This window comes from Drosophila grimshawi, unplaced genomic scaffold, assembly GCF_018153295.1.
Source record: "Drosophila grimshawi isolate 15287-2541.00 unplaced genomic scaffold, ASM1815329v1 contig_848, whole genome shotgun sequence".
Lineage (NCBI taxonomy): Eukaryota > Metazoa > Arthropoda > Insecta > Diptera > Drosophilidae > Drosophila > Drosophila grimshawi.
Genome location: NW_025063692.1, coordinates 11,380,649 through 11,401,442, shown reverse-complemented (window position 1 = coordinate 11,401,442; position 20,794 = coordinate 11,380,649). Strand labels below are relative to the sequence as shown.

The following is a 20,794-nucleotide window of genomic DNA, read 5'->3' as shown; positions in this document are numbered from 1 at the left end:
GTAAGCACTTGCGATGATTATTTTTTAACATGAGCATCCCTATTTGGATTTCAGTGATGCAAGTACGTCGATAGTTTAACGTATCGTCTATGAGTATAATCGATAACATTTGTGTAGTGGGGCCATCGATTGTTTTATTAGCACTTGGTCCATCCGCAATTTTGGAAATAAATAAAATAAAGATCCAAATAGTGCAAATGTTTGTCGATATCAATTAGTTGGCCAACGAAATGATTTGTCGCTTGTGCTTAAACGCATTGGACGAGCAGAATGCGGTGTTACTGTTCGCTGGCGCCGACAAAGAGGCCAACGAAAATAAGACAATACCGGAAAACTATTTGGTCCAATTGATATCGACGCATTTATATCTCTGTGTAAGTTAATTGCCGCCCACCTGTGCCAACCTGCACTCAAATTGTACTTTAACAATGCCCCCCGCTTTACTCTCTATCCTGTCAACGTAGCTCTCTCGCGACGATGCCATTTCCACATCCATTTGCACCGATTGCTGTGTGCAATTGGAGAGTTTTCACAATTTCTGGAAGCTGGTGGAGCACAAACAGACAACGCTCTGCAGTCAGTTCCTGGAGATTGATTGCGATGTCAACTGGTCGGAGGAGGGCGATGTGGACCAACAACAACAACTGCAGCAACAACAACAACAACAGCAGCAGCATCATCAGTTAGCAGCCATCATTGACTTTAAGCAAGAGCCGGAGCCCGAGTTGGATGCCGATGAAACGCCTGCAGTCTACGATGCAATAGTTAAAGACGAAACCGAATTTCATGAATCTTACCTTAAGGTCGATCCCAAGGCAGCTGCGGCGGCGAACAAGTTCCCCTGCATGTTTTGCGAAAAGTCTTTCAAAATGCGGCGCTATCTCGAAGAGCATGTGGCCACACACACTGGCGATCGCCCCATTGCTTGCGCCTATTGCAATACAGCATTTCGTTGTCGCTCCAACATGTACACCCATGTGAAGACCAAGCACAACACCCAGTGGCAAAAGGCGCGCGCCGATCGCGAATCCGCCAAGATTAACAGTAATAACAACGTGCAAATCCAAAGAGGCGTCAATGGTGACAGCGATAAGTTTGCCTTGGATGCCATAACGTTGTCGACCAGCGAGCCGCAAACAAACGAACAACAGCAACAACAGGATATACTAAATAAAGTAGTTGCAGCTCAGCCGCCTCTGCCAGCGGCGACGCCTCTAAAAATCGAAGCAACTGCACCGCTGCCATCACCACCACCGCTTAGCATTGTCAAGTGTGAGCCAATGGAGGCCATCAATTTGACGGTGGCCAAAGTGTGTCCGCCAACGATCCCAGCTAAGCGAGTGACACGCTCCAGCCGCCGTAAAACGCATTCGCCCAAAAAGGTGCAGCATACGGAGCGCAGTGCCAGCGCCAGCGAGGATAGCAGCAATGACGCCGATCTCGCTGATCTGCACAAGAAGCGCTTGAAGACCGAGCTGCGGACGTGCAAGGAGAATGAACTCATTCTTGCCAACTATAATGCTGTCGCCGCTGTCGTTGCTGCCGCCGCTGCAAATCATCATCATAATAATCAACAACAGCAGCAGCGACTCTGCGCCACCATCATGCAACAGCATCAGGAGCAGCTGCTCACCGCCATGGCGGCGGTCAGCACAAGCGCCAGCACCAGCACCGGCACCAGCTCACTAGCAACCGCCGCAGCAGCAGCAGCTGCAGCCGTTGCGCTAAGCACCCAAAGCAGGTAATTCGATGGGTGAACCAATTTTTGATTTTCCAATTGTTGCCTGACTTGCTCTCTTTTTTTGTTTTTAGCACACCAACAATAACCCCAGCGCCTGCTGCTGTTGCCTCTGCCTCTGCCTGCGTTTCCGTTCCGGCACCAGCATTGCCCAACGCAGAGGAGCCGTACACGTGTAGCATCTGTGGGCAGCAGCTGCGCAATCAGCGCGCGCTCAACAATCACCTGCACAACAAGCACAACACAATGCCCGGATCCAGTCCCAGTCACTCCCTGGCGTTGTCCATCTGCCCCAATTGTGGCGAGCTGCCGGGCCAGAATCATCGCTGCCACAGCAAAGCCAAATACGCCTGCGACATCTGCGGCAAGTCATTCAAAATGAAGCGCTATTTGGAGGTAAGCACCGGCTACACGCATCTTCTATATCTACGTCTATATAATTATCGAAACTCCAACAACTAATATCAATCATTTAAAGGAAAAGTTGATTTTGATTGTAATATTTTAATAATCAATAATATTCATTTTTGGTTTTTATAGTTAAGCTTTTATTTCGTTGCACATTCAGATATTTCGGTTGTCTGTGATTAATATTTGTATATTTATATATCAGAGACAGTTATATATATATATATATATATATATATATATAGGTATATATGCATATATCAGAGACAGTTTTTGATTTGAGTATTTATCAGAAAGAAAATACAAATCATATATATATAGGTATTTTAACGATATTTTTTTAATGGACATTATAAATTTGAGTATTCTGCTACATATATAGAATAGATACAATTAGTTGTGTTTGTATAAACATATACATATATAATACTATCTTGTGAGAGATTTGTAATATTTGGATTTTAATTGCTGCAGGAACACTTTGCGACACACACAGGCGTCAAGCTGCACACGTGCGCCTTCTGCCCCACAGAGTTTCGCTCCAAGTCGAATATGTATCATCATACGAAGCGCAAGCACAAACTTGAATGGGAACGCTCCCGTGCCAGCCGTAATGCGGCCAAATCAGCTGCTCACGTGGAGCAACAGCAGCCGCCGATGCAGTCACAGTCACAGCCTGAAGACTCAGCCACAAATTCCTAGATCAACTGGAAGGATGCAGCGAAATCCAGAATGCGTTTTTTTGGGCTTGCTGTGCCGCCGTCGACGTCGCCGCCGCCGCCGCTGCTGCCGCCGCAGCCATTATATGTATAATCAATAGTTACTTTTTAGCGTGTCTAGCCGTACGTACTTATATGCAATGCATAAAATGTGCATTCTTAGCGTATACCGGAACTGGAAGTGAAGGCATGCTGCCGCACAGTCGACATCCCAATGCCAGTTTCCGATGCTGTTGTATATATACTTACCTTATGCTATACTCCTCCTTTTATGCCTTACCTTACAACTAGACGTAAAGCACCGCTTAATCTCCTCCACTCGCAATTAATTTCTGTCTTATCTCACATATATATACATATATAAAGAGACATACATTATACATTCATCACCTGTGCATCATCTGTACATCATGCAATCTGAATTTCATTTCATTTTCTTTTATATTGTATTGGCTTGTAATTCTCAATTACATTTCTCGTCTGTATACAAATTGCATGCTTAAATGTTATTTAATTTATTATTATATATTTTTCATTTGATTGTAATTAATTTGTTTTCATTTTTAAAATTTTTTTTTTTGTATTTTTTATTTTTGTATTACACTAATTGCGAGTTTCAGTTGCTCGCCTAACTCACATTAAACCACAGTATAGAAGAATAATATGAAGAATTTGAAAAATCTATTTGCTTACAAAACATTATGTGTTACGACGATGCTCCTTATACAGCTATAGAAGATGAAGTGAATGGGAAAGAATCATGGGGATTTAAAATGGATACCTCTAGTAATAAAAATAAAAATAAAGAAATTACATATGTAATAAAAATGATGCATAACGCAATATTAATTGTACCCAAAATTGGTTTGTAATCCTTCACACTTTCTTTATCTCTCTCTCTCTCTCTCTCTATCTGTCTCCACTTCGAGCTCTCTTTCTATTTTGTGGCGTAAGTTGGTGATTTGGGGATTTTGAGGAGCTGGAATATTCCTGGCACTGGGGCACCTGGTTGTGTGTGTGTGTGTGATCCAAACCGATTGCCGATCACTGAGATTGGTGTTTCTTGCTGCTCGCCACTGCTGCTTGATTGAGTAAACGTAAAGATTTGCGACATGTGCGCTTGCTGCACCTGCTGCTGCTGTTGCTGCTGCTGTTGCTGCTGCTGTTGCTGGTGCTGCTGCTGCTTCTGCGGCCCAGCTCGGCAAATTGATTTGCATTCGCACTGTCGCCACTTAACCCCTACATGGTCTGTCATTTGGCATTGCTGTGCCGCAGAGTCATCGCATCTGTTGGAGACACAGCGAACACAAACGTGAGGCAACCAAATCGCAATAGGCTGCCATGGGCGAGAACAGCGGTTCCCTCCCAGGCACCCGGCACCAACGGCACAGGGCTTGCGGCTTGGCAGCGACACGCGTCCTTAACAACGGGCGCCAGTCTGTAATTGTTGTCATTGTTACAATACATACAATGTTGATATATATATATTATTATTATTATTATTAGGGGGGAAGCTGCACCGCGACCTATTTGAGGTCTACTATGTCTTTGCAATTCAAAACATGCGCCCCTAGGATGCTGCTTCTTCTTCTAATTAAGGCGACACATTCTGCCAGGATGTGCATCGAGGATTCCTCCTCTCTTTCACAAAACCTGCAGAGATCGCTAATATATATACCCAATTTTGTCAGATGACTCCTTAGTCTACAGTGTCCTGTCAATAGACCGGTTGTTCTTTCCCATGGTTATAATCTGTCGGAGTCCTACTGCCTCTGACCAGCTCTGATGCCGTCTCTGTGTCTTCTCGTGTCTAAGTTCCAGTCGTATAGTGTGTCTCCTATGCCACAATACGGTTCTGGTCCTGTTAGGGGCCTTTCTGCCCCCATTCTTGCTTGCTTGTTAGCCGCCTCGTTTCCCGCTATGTCCCTGTGACCCGGGACCTGTTGTGAGTCCCGAGTAGGTCTAGCTTTGAACGAACTTCATGGACTACCTTCGATGTTATCTTAGTCCCCATATATATATATATAGGAGATTTGTGGGATGCTCACCTGCCGTGTGCTTCTCCCTTGGCCTCATACTGTCGCTGGATGGAGCGACGCTTATCGAGCAGATCATCGACGCGCCGCTTGAGTTCCGTATCGTCGGCACGCATCCGTTTGCCGGCATGCGTGGGCGTATAATCGGCCAGATCGCATGTGTATAGCTGGCCATTGACCTCAGTGCCAAATTCGGAATAGTTCATCAGCTCGTACGACTTGGAGAACTCATCGTAGAATATGATTGCATGCTGTTGCGATATCCGCGAACAATAACCGATCGCCGACAGATCCACCGTTTCCGTTTGCCCCAGTGTCGTTGAGGGCGTATAATGGCCACCATAGCCAATGTAAAGTGTGCGATAGCGCATGAATATCGAGTGATCCAGATCGAGGGAGCTAAACCAGCGACTATCCTCGAGCATATCGCCGAGCGGGGTGAGTACCGCTCGCGATCGCACCTTGCACTTGAGCAGCTTCAGTTCGAGCCGCATGGCTAGCTCATAGGCCTTCTCCGTATCGGTGCGGATTCGTGGCACATAACTTTCGGCGGCAGCATCGGCTGCCGCAATGGCAGCGGCTGTGGCTAGTGCCGGATGCAGAGCCAACATGGGATCCTCATCGGCGGCATTGCCATTTTTCTGGGCGAGTATCGATGATGTTTCGCTGGTGAACAGCAGCGAGAAGCGACGCATATCCTCCGGCGCCAGATCGCCCTGTAGCGCTGACTCTCCGCCGCTAGCCGATAGCTGTCGCAATCGACGCGCCGCAGTCCGATTCTTGTATTGGGTAACAATCTCGGGATGCTCCTGGACGAGCTGTTGCAGACGCTGATGCGCCAGTTTCTTAATGATGTCCACATCTAGATGACACAGATCCGCATCAATAATCAGATTGCTCGATTTGCAATCATCCTCATCCTCCTCGAAGCTAATTTCCAAATTCGTCGGCCCGTAGCAGCTGTTGTTTGGCTTTTGCTGCTGCTGTTGCTTCATTTGCTGCTCCGATGGCGCCGCCGGCGTGTTTATGGACTCATTGCGCTCATTGTGTCCATCAGCTGGAATATCTTCCAGCTGCTTGTGGGCCGAAGCAGTCGTTAGTCCGTTGCTCGTCCGTTGTGGCTGCTGTTCAGCTCCGCTTTCTGGATCGCTGTCGCTAATGTTGCCATCGAGATCCGCATTGCCATACTCCCGTTGGATCTCTCGAAATTTGGCACGCGCACAGCGCAATGCCTCAATATCTTTGATCAGCGATTCGGTGACACTCTCCCTGGATATATCCTCGACAGCGGTGGGCAGCTGTTTGCGTCGCTTGACACGATCATAGCGCAACGTTTGCCGCATGGATGGCAGCAGTGCCGGCGGATGCTCGTAGTGATACCGGACCATGGGCGGCACCTCGACGTGGGCGCGTCCGCGCGTGCTCAGCTTCATGCGAAAGGGTGGATTGCGTGAATTGACGCGACGAAAGAACTCCATCTTGACGTTTTCATGATCGAGCGGCTGATGAAAGCGATTCCACAGGCGCACTCGTTCCGTTGCTGAGATGCTGTTCGCCATGTTGGTATCCTGCGCAAAAGCCGACAATCAGAGCAATCAGCGTATAAATAATTAAATTCAATTTAACTTACGATAAAATTCTCGACGTGATTGGGACACATCCAGAGACCGGCTGGCAGTGATGTCAGCGGCGGATCCAGACAATCCTGATGATAATACAGTGGACAATAATCGCATGAGATGAGCGGCGCCCGTTTACAACTGCGCGTACAATAGAAACACGTCTTGGCTGGCAACGGCACCAGACCCTGGCCGTCCAGTTCAAATGGCTTGGAGTTGCGTCGCTGACTGCTCGGCTTGCGATGGCCATTGCCACCAGTCGAACCGCTGTGTGGCTGATTCACCGGTTGCACCTTGCCATTGCCAGGAAACTGGGTGTGCAGCTCCAGCTCTGGTGGCAATGAGAACTGTTGCGGATTCATCATGCTGGCGGCGCGTATTACATCGTCCAGTGGCGTTGGTTTTCTGTTCGGGTCAAGGGCGCGCTGTATTGCCAACGGCATTTTGGACAACAGCTTCTCGGTGCTGTTCCGGTCACTACTGCTCCGCTTGCGCAAATTGCGTATCTTCAACGGTATCGACTCCAGATCACCGGATAAGGGTGTATGGGCGCGTGAACCGCTGCCTCCTGACGGCACACGCTCCACTGAATTGGATTTCGAGTTAGACGTGGGCTGTGCGACTTTGGCCATGCGACAGCTATGGCATAACCATTGACCGGTCGGTATATCCTCCTCATTGAGCGGTGGATCACTGAAAGTGGGCACAAGAATTTGTAACTTTGTGGTTGTCTGTATTCGGTGCGCTTTTTGATTTAACTCACTGGCATTGCAGGTGAAAGCTGGAGGGGCAACGGTCACAGCACAGCAAATTTCCGCCCTCCTCGCAGGCATCGCACAAATCGTGGTTATGTCCGCGTCCAGGACGCCTATAATATGGGTGTTTTGTATTGTTGCTACGCTGAACCAGTTTCTCATCCTCATTTGGCGGAGGCTTGATCAGAATCTTGATTTGCTGCAAAGCGAACAAAAAAAAAGTTGTCAAATATATGAGACAAGTTTATGTATCTGTAATCTCTGCATCTATATCCAGTGCGTCGGCGGCGACGTCAAGCAGCGGCAGCGTGTGTTGACGTAGTTTCAGAGATAGGCAGTTGTCGGCTCATATATATATATATACGTACCTCCATTATGCTCAGCGAACCAATTGGATCCTGGTCGGACTTAGACATTTTTTTAACCTTTTTTTCGATAACAGGAGTTTGTTAGCTTTGAGTAGTTGAAACCAAAACCAATCACAGCGTTGCATTTGTGGCCAATTGGGCTGCCCGCTTAAATCGATATATATATCGCTTAGAAGTGCATGCGCACGATAGAGCTGCCTCGTGCCTTATTGTCCATAAAACCCTAAAGTATATGTAAGCGTCGCCTCGTTATAACGGACACAATCGTTAGTTGAAAAAAATATACCACGCTAGAAAATATGTCAAGTATGGCAACGACAAAAATTGATCGGCATTCATTTAACTTTCCATTCGTCTGCCGGCGGACTAGCAAATATCGATGTATTTGACTTTGTCGATGCATCGATTTAAATTAGATCGATGCTTCATTGTTTACAGTATATGTACAATCGATAACGACACATTCATAATAATCTTTACTTCACAACAAATGGCAAATACTTTTGCCATAACTGCGTAAAAGTCAGAAATTCATTGCGAATATTGGTGAAAGCTTTTATTTACTCTATCATGTTCTCGCTGTTTGGCAAACGTAAGCCAGCCGATACGCCCACCGAAGAGGCTATCCAGGGACCGAGTGATGTGCCCAAGCAAAGCAACGGCGATGATTTCATATTTGTGGATCGCAAAACTGACGTAGATCCCGTAACAGCGCCTGGTGGCATGATGTACCCGCCCATGCCACCATCAGCATATGGCCCGCTGCCCTATCCCCCGCCGCACGGTGCACGAACAGCGATGGGACCACACCAAAATTTAAATGCACCAATCAGCTATGTGCAGGACATTCCATTTGAGCTGGCGCCACAGTTGGCTAGCAAGGATCGCTTCAGTGGCACGCAGATGCAAGTGGACGGCATATTGGCTTTTCTGACGCGTCAGCTATCCGTGGATGCACTGGCCGAGGAGTACACATTCACCCTGGAGCGTTCAGTGCAAAATGAGTCCTACTGAATCAATGACAAAATGAAGCCTATGCTAATTATATAGAATACAAATAGAATAGTTTTAGATTTGTTGCGATTGTCACCACCAGCGAAATAAACGAAGCGAAAGTTGTGTTATTTTTGTTGTGTGAATTCCCATTTTGGTAATAAACATATCCACGTAAAGCTTACAGATTCAAGCAAAAGATGGCGACACTCGTCGCAAATTTTGGCAACATTTGTTTGAAAATTGTGAAAATCGTAGTCGGCATTGGTTTTTCTCCTGGCTCGACTCTTTCACAATGTATTTACAATTCATTCCAAACTCGACAGCATTACATTAAATTGCCAGTTTCAAAAAGACAAAAAAATCAATTCGAAATATTTTCGTTTTTTTTTTTCAGTCTATTTTCTTTTTTTTGTTGTATACTTTAACAAAATTTTGTGTTTGTTTTAAGGAAAGCGCGAGTTTTAAGTGCAATAGAGCAGCTGTAGCTATGGCCAGTTCAAATGTATCAGATTGGGATGAGGCGCTGCCCACATCGACAACTGAAGAAGCTGAAGAGGAGGATACCGACTATTGCAGCCCAGAGAATCGAGAAAAACGGCAGCAGGAAAATGTCGCCAAACTGCAATCCTATGTGCAACGCATGGCCTATCAGCCGGCGCTGCCACCCAAGGCCCGAGCCTACGACGTAGCCCTATCCAAACCCAAAAAGTACACACTCTTTGACAACTATGACCAGTTCAAGAAGGTCTACGATCCCAAGTTGCGGGCCAAGCGCATCAAGCGCATGCTGCGCAAATACAATGCGATTACAACAGAGTAAGTGATCATAAATATTTTTTGTGTTGCATTATATATATACAAAATAATTATATATAAACATAACTCAGGCAGCTGGAGGATGTGCTCAAGAGCACCAAGAAGAAGGAGCGTCGCAAGGAGGATTTCCTCAAGCGCAAACAGGAGATGTACTACAATATGCTGTCCAAAATGGAACGGCAATGCCGTTCGCAGTATCTCAATGTGCTGATCAAGAAGTTTGCCAAGTTTATCGCGCATCTGGGGACAACGATGCGTATACCACCGCAGCTGGTCGATCCGTATGCGCGTATGCAGCGTGGCATCTTCTGCAATATACTGCTGGCAATTGGTGTGCAGCCCACATCACAATCGGCCATCTATTATACCAGTCAGGATGCCATTGAATATGATGTGTGCCATCGCTTGGCCCATGCGCTACTTAGTCTGATTATTAAGGCACTGGACACGGCGGCGACGCGCGATCCCAACGAGGTGACCAATACGGCGGCAACGGCACCAGATGCCGACTTCAAAATGGACAACTACATAAGGGAGCGCCTCATGTGCGCCGCCAAAAAGAAGGTGAGGAATGAGCGGCGGAAACGAGAATTCCCATTGAACTATGATGCCTTCCGGAAATGCACCCGTCTCGACTGCGACTAACCGGAATGCCAATTGAATCGTATTGACATTCTTCATCACTTGTGTGGGCTGCCCATTAAAAATACATACATATTATGTACACATATCTGACTTACTGTCTGGGTTAGTTTTAAGGCACAGGCAGATCAACAATCATTAATCATTTAATTGGCAGTGAAATTAAGATGGTAACAAAAACTATCTTAAAGGAACTTAATACTCAATATGATGTTTATTATTAAATAGTTATAGTCCTTAAGGATCTCGAAGAGGCAACCATTTTTGAGATCACGGGAAAAAGGACTGTCGATTTGCATTCTAAAACTCCCAAGATTTGGAAAATAAATCTAACTAAATCGAAATCCAAAAAAATGGTATCTCAAAAAATGGTGTATCCGGATTTACTTGCTTGGCATGCCGATAAAAAGGACGAGAGTCCTTCAACATCAGAAAATTGTTCTTATCTCGAGCATTGCCTTGCATACTAATATTGTATAATTGTTGAAAGAAGTCTTGACCATGTTTATGATGTTTGTGAGGGATTTAGTTTGTAGTATTTACATAAATATTTTGTATTCCATTCAGGTAATGGTCAGGCAGAGCCACTTTTCAGGCACCTCGAAGCTGTCTGGCGGCTGGGTCATATAGGTGTCGCAGCAGGGCACATGCCACACGTTGTTGACTTTGTGGGCACTCAGGCGATGACGAATGGGCTCCTTGACAATTATTTGACCCGTTTGCGTTTGGGTGACAAGCGAGTATTGATGCTCCTGCTGCCAGCGACGGAAGACTGCCTTCAGATCGCCTCCGAGCAGAAAGGCATGACTGCGCATTAGGTCGCGCGAGAAAAAGTCCGTCTCTTGGCCGCTGCGCAGCGTTGCATACAGCAGAAATGGATCATCATGGGAGCTGTCGGAGCACAGTAGATATGGATTACTAATAATCATAATTATTGGAGTTGTGTTATCTGCTCACAGATTGTTTGTTAGGAAAACGCTGGCATTGCTTTGGATATACTGCCACACTGGCTTGGACCAGTTGCGCATGTGCTGACGGCCAAGGACAAGGACTCGCTTGCGACGTTCCTTGAAGTAACGCACCACGGTGGCCAGCAGCTTGGCCAGCTGCTGCGGTGGCTTCTTGTTGCCAGTGGAGTAGGCGACGTTGAGCCCATCGATGACGCAATCATAGGGCGCTGTTTGCTCCACATATTGCTTAAAGCGTGCCACCTCCTCGGGCGTGGACTTTTGGAAGACATCGTTCCGTATGAGCACCTTGGCCAGAAAGGATTCGTGCAGCTCGGCGAATTGTGCATCGCTGATGGCAACATGCTGCAGATGCTGCTGACAAGCGGTGCACTTACCCATCCGGTCCAGTCGAGTGGATGCCACTTGGAACTGTTGCGGCATCCTCTGAGCCAATGCCATCAACTGTTGAGCCACCAGATCGCTGATGAGTATGTCATGACGTTCGAGGAACTGCAATAACTGCTCCAGATTGGCAACCAGTGTGGACGCATTCTGTGCACTGTGTGCCAAATGAGCCAGATACACCTCACACTTGGGCAGCTTGCGTGCCAGCAGCATCTCCTCGAGCAGACGCCAGGCCAGCTCTGGCTGTGCCACGCTAAATGCCTTGGCTGCCAGTGCACTGTAGGCGGCTACGCTGGGCGTGCTGGTCACCTTCATCATCTCAAGCAGCGGTAGTGCGCGCTGCCAGTGGTGATTGGTTGCCACCAGGCCGTGGATCAAATGTTCACAGCTGCTGGCATCCAGCGTCTCATGCGCACCCTGCACTGCATCACAGATGTGCACAATTTCCGACTGCTCCGCGTCGCTGAGCGCACGTGTGTGATGGGCGGCATTGTAGACACGCAACAAGCGACCTAATGTCGCCGCGTTAGGCTCGATTCGCTCTGCCTGCAGATATCCCAGATAGCTTTTGGCCAGCGGCAGCTGTTCCGCTGTGCTGCACAGACCCAAAATGACGGCGTCCACGTTGCTGCTATTGATGTATTTGTAGCTGTCGGTCAACGTCTGCCGCACGCGTTGCCATTCCTCGTTGCTCAGCTCTCGACGATGCTCGAAATAGTCCGTTTTTAACTGCTGCAGCTGATCCGATTGCACTGCGCCTAGTTGGGGGCGGCGCTTATGATGGCTAGCCAGTAGTCGACGGCATGTTGGAGCCTGTGTTAATCTTGTTGCAGTGGCTTGAGTTATGCCACCAAGGCGCAGTTGACGCAGCAAACGGAAATTATACATAATTCTGTTTCTGTTTTGGTTGCTGCCGGTTCGGCTATCGAAAGCCTATCGATAATGCTAGTATGCGGTAAACTATCGATACGATCGATTTCTCATGCGTATTACTCCAATTAGCATATTTGTTGGCAAACAAAATCTGAATGCTATATTGGTCACTAAATTATCGATACTTGATTGGGGACCATCGCTAGCTTAGGCAATCAGTGGGAAGTCTCGCCAGCAGCAGCTCGAGTTGCCCTGGCTTTGGAGCAAACTGCGTCGTTTGTTTATGGGCAATAACAACTCAGTAGCATCTAAATAATTCACACGTGCAGTTCGCCAGTGTTGGTTGATATCGAATAATCTTCAATAGTCCCGTATCCATTATAACCGCTAATATGCCTATGTAAAATGAACGCATTGCGCAATTTATTTACCTCGCGTACGCTAAACTATCTACGCCAAAATGGACAAAACGCCATCATCAATGCCACACAGCAGTCGTCGCCTGTGCCGGTCTCCGATCTCGATGCGGACAACAAATCGCTGACGGATTGGCAACGAGCAGCAGCAGCAGCATCGCTCTCCATACCGAGATCGATAATCGACGCCTGTCGCTTTACAGCCAAGCCGTTCGACATCAACAATGGTAAAGCGGGCGTCAAGGCGAATGGTTCATTGTCGCCGACAACGTTGAAACGCTTCCGTCGCATGCAGCGACGCATGGAGATCGTGTATATGTGCAAGCTGTGCAACACACGCAACACGAAGACCATCAGCGAGGAGGCCTACTACAGCGGAGTTGTTATCCTTCAGTGTGATGGCTGCGCCGTCCAACATCTGATCAAGGACAATCTGGGCCTGTTCGCCCATGGCGAAAGCATTGACGAGGTGCTCTCCAAGCGACAGGAGCGCGTCCGTATCATCAAAGTGAACGAGCAGGGCGAACTTATCTAGTTCCATAGTTCTAGTCATGACAGCGACGCAGTGTCGTCGTGTCACCACCAACCGGATCTGTCACAGACAAGCAGACCAACCGAGAATGTGAATGAGAATGGGAATGAAGAGCCAACAATTTAAACAACGATTATTGTTATTTTCTTTATTTTTGATTTGGTTTTCTTTTTGTTATGTAAATAATAATAAGTATGAGAGCCGACGGCTAAATATAATTTGTTATCTCTGGCCAAACCAGCCATGAGTAATTTCAATCGAACAAAATTCAATCGAATTTCATTTATCATAATTTGTACTTCATTTGTACTTTTGGCCAATCGATCGATCGGTCGACACTGCCTGCCATCCATCTCCTGGCTGATTAACGTGTGTGTGTTTGACACAATTTCAGCACAGTGCTCATTCGCAAATGAGAACTATCCACAAATGAAAATCATCTATTACAGTCTTGGGCGTAACTATAGGTATAGTTTTGCAAAAACCTTGGGGAACTTTTACATTTTTAATAACAATGTATGCTAAACCAAAAGGTTGCAATTTGCGAGCAATCACTGTACCGCTATAAGTATCGCACGCTCACACATACATGCACATAGAAACTACGATGTATCTACGAGTACAAAAAGAGCACGCGCCAACCACATTCTGAGTTTATAACATATCTAGATATATTTTAGATTCCCAGCATGTTTATTCTGGTGGAAATATAATGGGTCACGATGCGTCAGCAATAATTTTGTTTGCTGTCTGCTTTCCTTAATCAAATCATTTGCAAAAACAAATTCAACGTGCGCTAATGTTTGGGCTTGCTAATTGGATGCTAATTATTAACACGAATTTGAAATTAATTGATGCGCTCATTCTATGGTAGCACCAAGCACCAAACAAGACAATATGGTCAGTTAATTAATTAGTCGGATGGCAGGCAGTTGGCCCTGGCCAAGGACTGCTTGAACACTGCTTTACCGACACTTGCTGCTTTAATATTGTATACGAGCTGGAGACCAGGCACTTTTGAATTTTTTGTTGAATGTCATTCACTCATTTTGATTGCATTTAGGTATAAGCTGAAATGTTCATCTCAAACAAGTCTTCACTGTGACCTAAAATTAAATAATTTGAATAGTTTCGGTTTTTTTTTTTTGAACTCTTCGATTTTCGGCAGCCAAAAGCTCACTTTGGTAAAGTGAACGGATATCTTATATTATAATAAGGCAGAATCTCGAAATGAATTAGAGAGCGGGTTCATATATAATTTAGTTTACACATATGCTTTTATGTATGGTGGTAGACGACTAAAGGATGTACAGATTAAAGACATAGGTCAAAAAAATAAAATTGTATTTATAGTTTTTATTGAAATTTACATGTGGTAGAACTTTGGCGCTGATCATAATCTCTGTGCGCGTCTGGTTTATTTTGGTTGTCTTTCTAAATATATATATATATTTGTTTTTGTTTTTGCAATTGTTGGTTTTATACCCTTGTAGAGCGTATCATAATTTTGCCGTGTCATGTGACCACAAAAGTATATATATACGTGTATATTCTTGATCAGCATCAGCCGAGTTGAAATAGTCATGTGCGTCAATATGTGTGTTATTATGTTCCTCAAATTTGGCTTGATTTTGAAATTGTCGGATTGATATTGGCACGGACAAAAACAAAAAATAAATATAACTAAAACAATATAACAATGTGTAACACAAATGTGGAATATTTGGTTCACAGCCAGTCGTAAAACAGAAAACATATAACAAATTTGATGAATACGAACAATAACATAATAATAAATAAATGTCGGCAGATTAACTCCCTCAAAGGGAGGAATGGGTTCATGGCACCCCCGGTCCACCGGCGACCATAACCTTTTTTACAGACGGCTCCAAACGCGACCAGGTATAAGTATGCCTCTAGCTACCTGTAAGCTCAACATCAAGGAGGAGTACAGGCGCAGGTCATGCAGAAAATGGCAAAGTGTCACCTGTGCCCGCATAGCACACCAGACATGGCCAATGAGCTCCGACACATGAGACCGGCCAAGATAGCGAAATTCATAAACGCATCCGGCTGGTCAAATTTTTAAATGTTTAGAAATGCTTTGGACGTACGACTGCAGGAGGAAACACCCCCCTAGATCCCCTTTCGGCATCACAACGGGCCAAATACGGCCTAAGTAACCTAACCTAACTCCCGTCTACAAGGATATATAATCTTCGGCGGGCCAAAGATATTCATGCTTACTTGTTTGATTTGTCTTTCCTTAAATTAATATATACATACAGATGTTATTGTGCATGCATATATATATATATGATATATATATATATATATATGATCATGTATTTGAATTGTTTGTAGTTGGTTTTTAATAGCTTAGGGAAGCGCACTTTGTTACGGCCTCTTATACGAATTTTGCGTTAACTTATTTGTGTACAAGTTTCTTACAGCTGCTGTTAACTATTTCACAATTGTTGTTATTCAAAACACACAAGAGTTTCAATTGATATACGCAAGTGTTTCTTATCGCCTAATCTTACACACACAAGCACACGCGCAACACGCATGTGCGTATGCATTTGTATCGGTGTGTGTAAGCTAATTCTTAATGCATATGAGTAAGCAATTTTTAATCAAATACTTAAATTTAGGGCTGCTGGATACATTTACATATTCATCTTGTCTCTGTCAATTGTGCTAAATGAACTTATGTTTAATGCTGAATTTGTCTCGTCTTATAAAAGTACATAATTATAAATATATGTTTTTTACGTAAATGCTATTGTTGTTGTTGTTGTTTTTGTTGTTGTTGCACTCTTGCGTTAATCGTTTCCGTTAGGGGGTGCAATCGGTTGCATTTACAGTCGACAGATATCGATAATGGCGGCGCGAGCTGCTGCTGTCAAGCAGTTCATAATTACAAATGTGAGAAACTATTTACAATCCCGATACGAAATATTCAAATATTGGTTTGTGTTCTCTCTGTGTGTGGTCTGAATTTTTGAAAAGTTTTCAAATATTTGTTGGTATCATATAAACCTCTTAAATCTTTGAATGTAACGGTTACAACCGAAAATTGCACAAATTATTAAAAAAAAACCAGTTGATTGATTTTTTTTAGTTTTCATCTTAGGATAGTCGTGGATGTTTATGTAGCTGCTATAGAAAAAATATATATTGAGTCTGTAAGTTTTTCGATTACCGCTACGGCAAGCCGTAGTTAGGATTTATACATTTGTGTTCTGTATACCCTTGTAGCGTATTTTTTAATATGTTCTTCAAGCTTGCAGTGCATTGAGACCATTAGGTGTTTGTATTTAATCTTGATCAGCATCACTAGCCGAATCGATATTGACATATATGTTCTTTAGTCTTATATACGCAAAATAAAAGGCAGAACATAGGTCAGAGATGACCAGATCGGACCACTATATAATATAGCTGTCATAGGAACAATCGCTCGAAAGATTACTTTTTTTTCACGATTTGGAGTGGATATAATGTACGTACAAAACTGTCGAATATTAAGTTCGCAGCAGGACGTGAAATAGGAAGCAAATATTTAGAACTTTGAACTATAACGTGGATGTCTGCAGATAGGCACCGGTCTACAAGGGTATGCAATCTTAAGATAACCGTTCTTTCTTGTTTTTGTTTTGTTTTTACACTATATATATGTAAATGTATGTGTATGTAAATGTATTTTTTCAGATTCAGTCGTTTATGTTGTTAACTAAAACTAGATCGATGTATTCTAATTATGTTAATGCATTAGTGCTGAGCTTAAAAACAGTTATTGTTGGTTTTCTTGTTCTTGCTATTATTGTTTTTTACTTCTGTTTTTCTGTAGTTTTTTTGTTTTTGTTTTTTGTGTTGATCTCGAATTTGTTTAATTTTTAAGACTCGCACACGCATTTAAATAAATATAAGTTGTATGCATACATAGTATTGTACATAGAATACTTTAAGAAATACTTGTTTTTTTACACTTATTAATCATTTAACTAATGTGGAATGTGTTTGCCTCATTGCCTCGTCGAAAATCTTAAGTCACCATTTTGATGCACATTTTGGGGGTATGTCTTCAATATACATATCTCTATATAGTTCATAATTTATCGTATGTAATGTGACACAAATAAATGTAATTAGCTGCACTTCATTCAATTTTCTTTTCTCTTTTGACATTGCCACCAAAATGAACCCTTGAGCTGTGCTGTGCAAGACGGCAGATATATCTATATATATATATTTATATATATAAAGATATAATATATATGTAAGTGTTTCAGATGTAGCTACATCCTGGCTTAGATCTATTAAAGTTCTTGGCTTAGTTACGGACAATTTGTAAATAATCTTAAGTACAAGTGTGAACAGAAGTTAAATAGAAGTGCAAATTACAAAAAAATGATTAAATTAAATTAAATTATAATAATAATAATAAAAATCGGATTCAATAACGTTAATAATTTTCATAACTAAATACAATTATGGGCATTTAAAATAGCTACCGCTTCTTGGCATTGGAGGACATAGTATAAATAATTTAAAACTGTGGGATTTAACATAATTCAGGGCAAACGGGATATCAGTGATAAAGGATCGGATCGCTCACAGTGTGGTCCGAGCAGAGCGTCCGGCAACGGAGCCCGTACTGCCATTGGGACGATTGTGACGACGCTTGTGTAGGTAGAGGCCAGCGGCTTGGGCAAATGCCGAGCCGCATATTTGGCAGACGTATCGTTTAACCTTATCGTGGATTTGTTTATGATTCTGCAGATTCTTGGTGGACTTGAAGCTCTTGCCACAGATGTCGCACTTGAACTCCTCGTTGCTGTAGTGCTGTTTCAAATGCTCGAACAGGCTGTGGCGCGACACAAACGATTTGCTACACTGCGGATAATCACATTTGTAGCAGCGTTCGCGCTCATCCTGATGCACAATGCGATGGGCGTTGAGATGTCCTGGCGAGGCAAATGTGCGATGACACACCTCACAGGTATAGGGCTTTGATCCGTCCGCTGGAAACACATCCTCCTCATCCCCAACAACAACTCTGCCAGCAGTTGCGGCATCGCCACCCGCATTGTCAGCATCGCCGCCGGCGCTGTCCAATATGCTGTGATTCAGCGCAAGTGTGGGTAGAAAGAGCTCATCATTGTGGCGACGCAAGTGCTCATCGTAGTTGGACTTCTCCCGAAAGCTGGCCGTGCACAATTCACAATTATATTTAACCTCATTGCCGGCGCCCAAATGCAGTTGCTTGTGATTCTCAAATTCGTCCGCATGGTTGAATTGTATATTGCACACGTTGCAGTAGTAGCCACCGCCCAGGCTTGGCTGGTGGCTCAGCATGTGCAGGTCGAGTTCGCGCAGCGTTTGCACAATTTCGCTACAATGCTGGCACTTGAAAGGCGGTATATCATCGTCCATGAAGCTCATCTGGTCATAGTATATATAATTGGGTATAAACTTGCGTCCCATACGCTCCGCAGTTAAGCGCTCCATCTTCTGTTTGGAGTAATCGAAGCGAAGCTGTGAGATTCGCTTCGATATTTGTATTGTTGTCACATCGATCAGCTGCTGCAGTTCCATCGCCATCTGTTGCAGTCCCTCGCCGCGTCGCTCCTTGCTGCGATAGTCCGGGTCGAAGCGATTGTAAAAGCACTGATAACGCTTCACCATCACCAACAGTTTAGCGGTCGATGTATCGTTCCATATGGCCGAGAAGCGCCTTCTATACGATGTTTCCTATGGAACACAAACGGGATATTAATTATATACATAAGCCATGTTGAATGTTGATTTCAACACAAATGAATTGACTATTAGCCAACAGTTTTCAATTTTTAATAAACGTCGTTATAAACTCTTTAAAAACAAATTGCATATAGTTTCAAAATGATTTCAGGCATTTGAACATCCAGATTTTATGACAAAATTTGAATACCCTTTACAAGTGTATAAAAACTCAACTTGAATTACCTTGACAACGGCATCGGACATTTTCGAGTTATAGCTATAGACCTCGTTGAGGAAGTGCAGCTCCTTGAAGTACCACAGCGTGCTGATATTTGTCTTCTCGAGAGCCATGCGATTGCATTCGCGCTTGTAAACGGTGCGCAGATTGTCCCATTTGCGTGTGATGGCATCCTTGGCCAGTGAGATATTGAAGCGATTCTTAAACTCCAGTACAATCCAGTCAAGAAAGCGTGCACGTTTCACACGATCCCGAAACTGGGCGTGACTGTGATTCCAGAGGAAGGGATTACGTTTGTACGAATGTATCAGGAATTGTATCATCTTGCGATCCTTGATGTGCATCGTAAGCTCACGATCCCGCTGCAATACAATGTTATTCAAAATAAATATATGTATTTGCTTGTTTTTTTTGTTGTTGTCTATGAATACTTACGCCAATAAGCGATTCCTCGACCATTTCGTCGTAGCTGAGAAAATCAGATTCAGCGGCGGGCGGATTAGTCCTCTGAGCATTGTAGCTGCTGCTGCTATAGTCTGGATATTCGCCAGAATTGTCATCCACATAGCTCTGTTCGCCATCCGCATATTCATCTATGGAATCATCGCCATCGGCTGTCAGCGGTTCGTTTTTAACATCCATTCTGGGCTCCGTATGCCTTCTAGGATATAGCGGAGGTGCCGTTCGTTTCATCCGAGATCTGGTGCTGGGTGTGGGCAGGTCGTTTTCGGGCAGTATAGCTTCGCTTTCGTCATCAACATCGTTGCCATTGTCAGTGTCAACGGGCAGTGCTAAAGTGTCCAGTTCCTCATCGGATCCGTTACCATTATCGTTATCGTTATCATCATCATCACCGCTGCTTTCCAACTCTTGCAGCTCCTGTTTGATAACCATTTGGGGCTCCAGCAGGGCAGTGTCTGCATCTGTCAAGTCTTCGATCTCATCAAAATGGTGCATGCCGCCATTGCCATAATCGGGATGCGTCTCATCATCACAATCCTCCGTCATGGTCATCGACATGGAGGGGAGCATGCCATCGCCCATGGTGTAGGACATGTTGCTGCCAGTGCCTGTGCCCGTGCGCTGTGCATCCTCCAGATGCACGGTTTGCATGTGGCCAATGAACGCATCGAAGTAGAGAAACTTCTCGCTGCAGAAGGTGCAGCGCAATACGAAATACTGAAAGTCCTCGGTGGCCGTCACAACGCCACAATCCTTTATGCACTGTCGAAAAATTTCCTCATCATTTGTACGTGGATATGCCAACATACTCATTGTGCACCACGCGTGTTTGTTTACTCCCCCTCGATGTGTTTGTTTGCAATCTGAATGCGTCCCGTTGCACGCTGGTTATGGGGGAACACTACACTGATTTTTAATTTTTTGTGATATTTCCTTACAATAAAAAAAATTTTGTCGCCGAATTAGTTTCGTTTAGTGATGCGTGCTACGCATAAGTTTGATTTATCGTTATCGGTATCGGTGCTTTATTGATATGTCGGCCAACAGACAACTGAGATCAAAAGGTTTAACAA

The 20,794-nt window shown here is 44.4% G+C and overlaps 7 protein-coding genes across 8 annotated transcripts; 4 read left to right on the top strand and 3 right to left on the bottom strand.

Annotated features, from left to right (window-relative positions):
* The first annotated feature begins 182 nt into the window (after positions 1–182).
* LOC6565930 (zinc finger protein 865) lies at positions 183–3,360 on the top strand. Its single transcript, XM_001992493.3, has 4 exons — positions 183–374; positions 465–1,741; positions 1,813–2,134; positions 2,621–3,360. The coding sequence occupies exons 1-4, from the start codon at positions 231–233 to the stop codon at positions 2,846–2,848; spliced, it is 1,971 nt and encodes a 656-aa protein (XP_001992529.1). The 5' UTR covers positions 183–230; the 3' UTR covers positions 2,849–3,360.
* Positions 3,361–3,531: 171 nt separating this feature from the next.
* LOC6565929 (PHD finger protein 12) lies at positions 3,532–7,727 on the bottom strand. 2 transcript variants are annotated; one of them, XR_004365293.1, is made up of 6 exons: positions 7,644–7,727; positions 7,284–7,474; positions 6,532–7,213; positions 4,914–6,469; positions 3,721–4,303; positions 3,532–3,648 (listed from the first exon to the last, which is right to left on the bottom strand). XR_004365293.1 is itself a non-coding variant. In XM_001992492.2 (5 exons), the coding sequence occupies exons 1-5, from the start codon at positions 7,689–7,691 to the stop codon at positions 4,117–4,119; spliced, it is 2,664 nt and encodes an 887-aa protein (XP_001992528.1). In that variant the 5' UTR covers positions 7,692–7,727; the 3' UTR covers positions 3,532–4,116. The 2 variants fall into 2 exon arrangements, 1 of the variants encoding a protein (XP_001992528.1); XM_001992492.2 differs by having other exon boundaries at positions 3,532–4,303.
* Positions 7,728–8,079: 352 nt separating this feature from the next.
* LOC6565928 lies at positions 8,080–8,767 on the top strand. Its single transcript, XM_001992491.3, has one exon. It carries the CDS (start codon positions 8,214–8,216, stop codon positions 8,655–8,657), a length of 444 nt encoding a protein of 147 aa, XP_001992527.1. The 5' UTR covers positions 8,080–8,213; the 3' UTR covers positions 8,658–8,767.
* A 184-nt stretch (positions 8,768–8,951) lies between these two features.
* On the top strand, positions 8,952–10,181 carry LOC6565927. The gene is made up of 2 exons (XM_001992490.3): positions 8,952–9,455; positions 9,527–10,181. The coding sequence occupies exons 1-2, from the start codon at positions 9,127–9,129 to the stop codon at positions 10,098–10,100; spliced, it is 903 nt and encodes a 300-aa protein (XP_001992526.1). The 5' UTR covers positions 8,952–9,126; the 3' UTR covers positions 10,101–10,181.
* Positions 10,182–10,227: 46 nt separating this feature from the next.
* Positions 10,228–12,360, bottom strand: LOC6565926 (mitochondrial ribonuclease P catalytic subunit). The gene is made up of 2 exons (XM_001992489.2): positions 11,055–12,360; positions 10,228–10,988 (listed from the first exon to the last, which is right to left on the bottom strand). Exons 1-2 carry the CDS (start codon positions 12,338–12,340, stop codon positions 10,661–10,663), a joined length of 1,614 nt encoding a protein of 537 aa, XP_001992525.1. The 5' UTR covers positions 12,341–12,360; the 3' UTR covers positions 10,228–10,660.
* A 140-nt stretch (positions 12,361–12,500) lies between these two features.
* Positions 12,501–13,540, top strand: LOC6565925. Its single transcript, XM_001992488.2, has one exon. The coding sequence runs from the start codon at positions 12,731–12,733 to the stop codon at positions 13,274–13,276; it is 546 nt and encodes a 181-aa protein (XP_001992524.1). The 5' UTR covers positions 12,501–12,730; the 3' UTR covers positions 13,277–13,540.
* Positions 13,541–17,159: 3,619 nt separating this feature from the next.
* Positions 17,160–20,707, bottom strand: LOC6565900. Its single transcript, XM_001992487.2, has 3 exons — positions 19,695–20,707; positions 19,265–19,621; positions 17,160–19,030 (listed from the first exon to the last, which is right to left on the bottom strand). The coding sequence occupies exons 1-3, from the start codon at positions 20,532–20,534 to the stop codon at positions 17,891–17,893; spliced, it is 2,337 nt and encodes a 778-aa protein (XP_001992523.1). The 5' UTR covers positions 20,535–20,707; the 3' UTR covers positions 17,160–17,890.
* Between the last annotated feature and the right edge of the window lie 87 nt (positions 20,708–20,794).

Coding starts and splice junctions, on each gene's coding strand:
- LOC6565930 (XM_001992493.3), top strand. CDS start 231: ATGATTTGTCGCTTGTGCTTAAACGCATTGGACGAGCAGAATGCGGTG. Junction 1,742..1,812: donor GCGCTAAGCACCCAAAGCAG/GTAATTCGATGG, acceptor TTTTGTTTTTAG/CACACCAACAATAACCCCAG. Junction 2,135..2,620: donor AAATGAAGCGCTATTTGGAG/GTAAGCACCGGC, acceptor TAATTGCTGCAG/GAACACTTTGCGACACACAC.
- LOC6565926 (XM_001992489.2), bottom strand. CDS start 12,340: ATGTATAATTTCCGTTTGCTGCGTCAACTGCGCCTTGGTGGCATAACT. Junction 10,989..11,054: donor GTTTTCCTAACAAACAATCT/GTGAGCAGATAA, acceptor GTGCTCCGACAG/CTCCCATGATGATCCATTTC.
- LOC6565928 (XM_001992491.3), top strand. CDS start 8,214: ATGTTCTCGCTGTTTGGCAAACGTAAGCCAGCCGATACGCCCACCGAA.
- LOC6565927 (XM_001992490.3), top strand. CDS start 9,127: ATGGCCAGTTCAAATGTATCAGATTGGGATGAGGCGCTGCCCACATCG. Junction 9,456..9,526: donor TACAATGCGATTACAACAGA/GTAAGTGATCAT, acceptor AACATAACTCAG/GCAGCTGGAGGATGTGCTCA.
- LOC6565929 (XM_001992492.2), bottom strand. CDS start 7,691: ATGTCTAAGTCCGACCAGGATCCAATTGGTTCGCTGAGCATAATGGAG. Junction 7,214..7,283: donor AGCTTTCACCTGCAATGCCA/GTGAGTTAAATC, acceptor GCCCACTTTCAG/TGATCCACCGCTCAATGAGG. Junction 6,470..6,531: donor ATCACGTCGAGAATTTTATC/GTAAGTTAAATT, acceptor GCTTTTGCGCAG/GATACCAACATGGCGAACAG.
- LOC6565925 (XM_001992488.2), top strand. CDS start 12,731: ATGAACGCATTGCGCAATTTATTTACCTCGCGTACGCTAAACTATCTA.
- LOC6565900 (XM_001992487.2), bottom strand. CDS start 20,534: ATGAGTATGTTGGCATATCCACGTACAAATGATGAGGAAATTTTTCGA. Junction 19,622..19,694: donor TCGAGGAATCGCTTATTGGC/GTAAGTATTCAT, acceptor ATTGTATTGCAG/CGGGATCGTGAGCTTACGAT. Junction 19,031..19,264: donor TGTCCGATGCCGTTGTCAAG/GTAATTCAAGTT, acceptor TGTGTTCCATAG/GAAACATCGTATAGAAGGCG.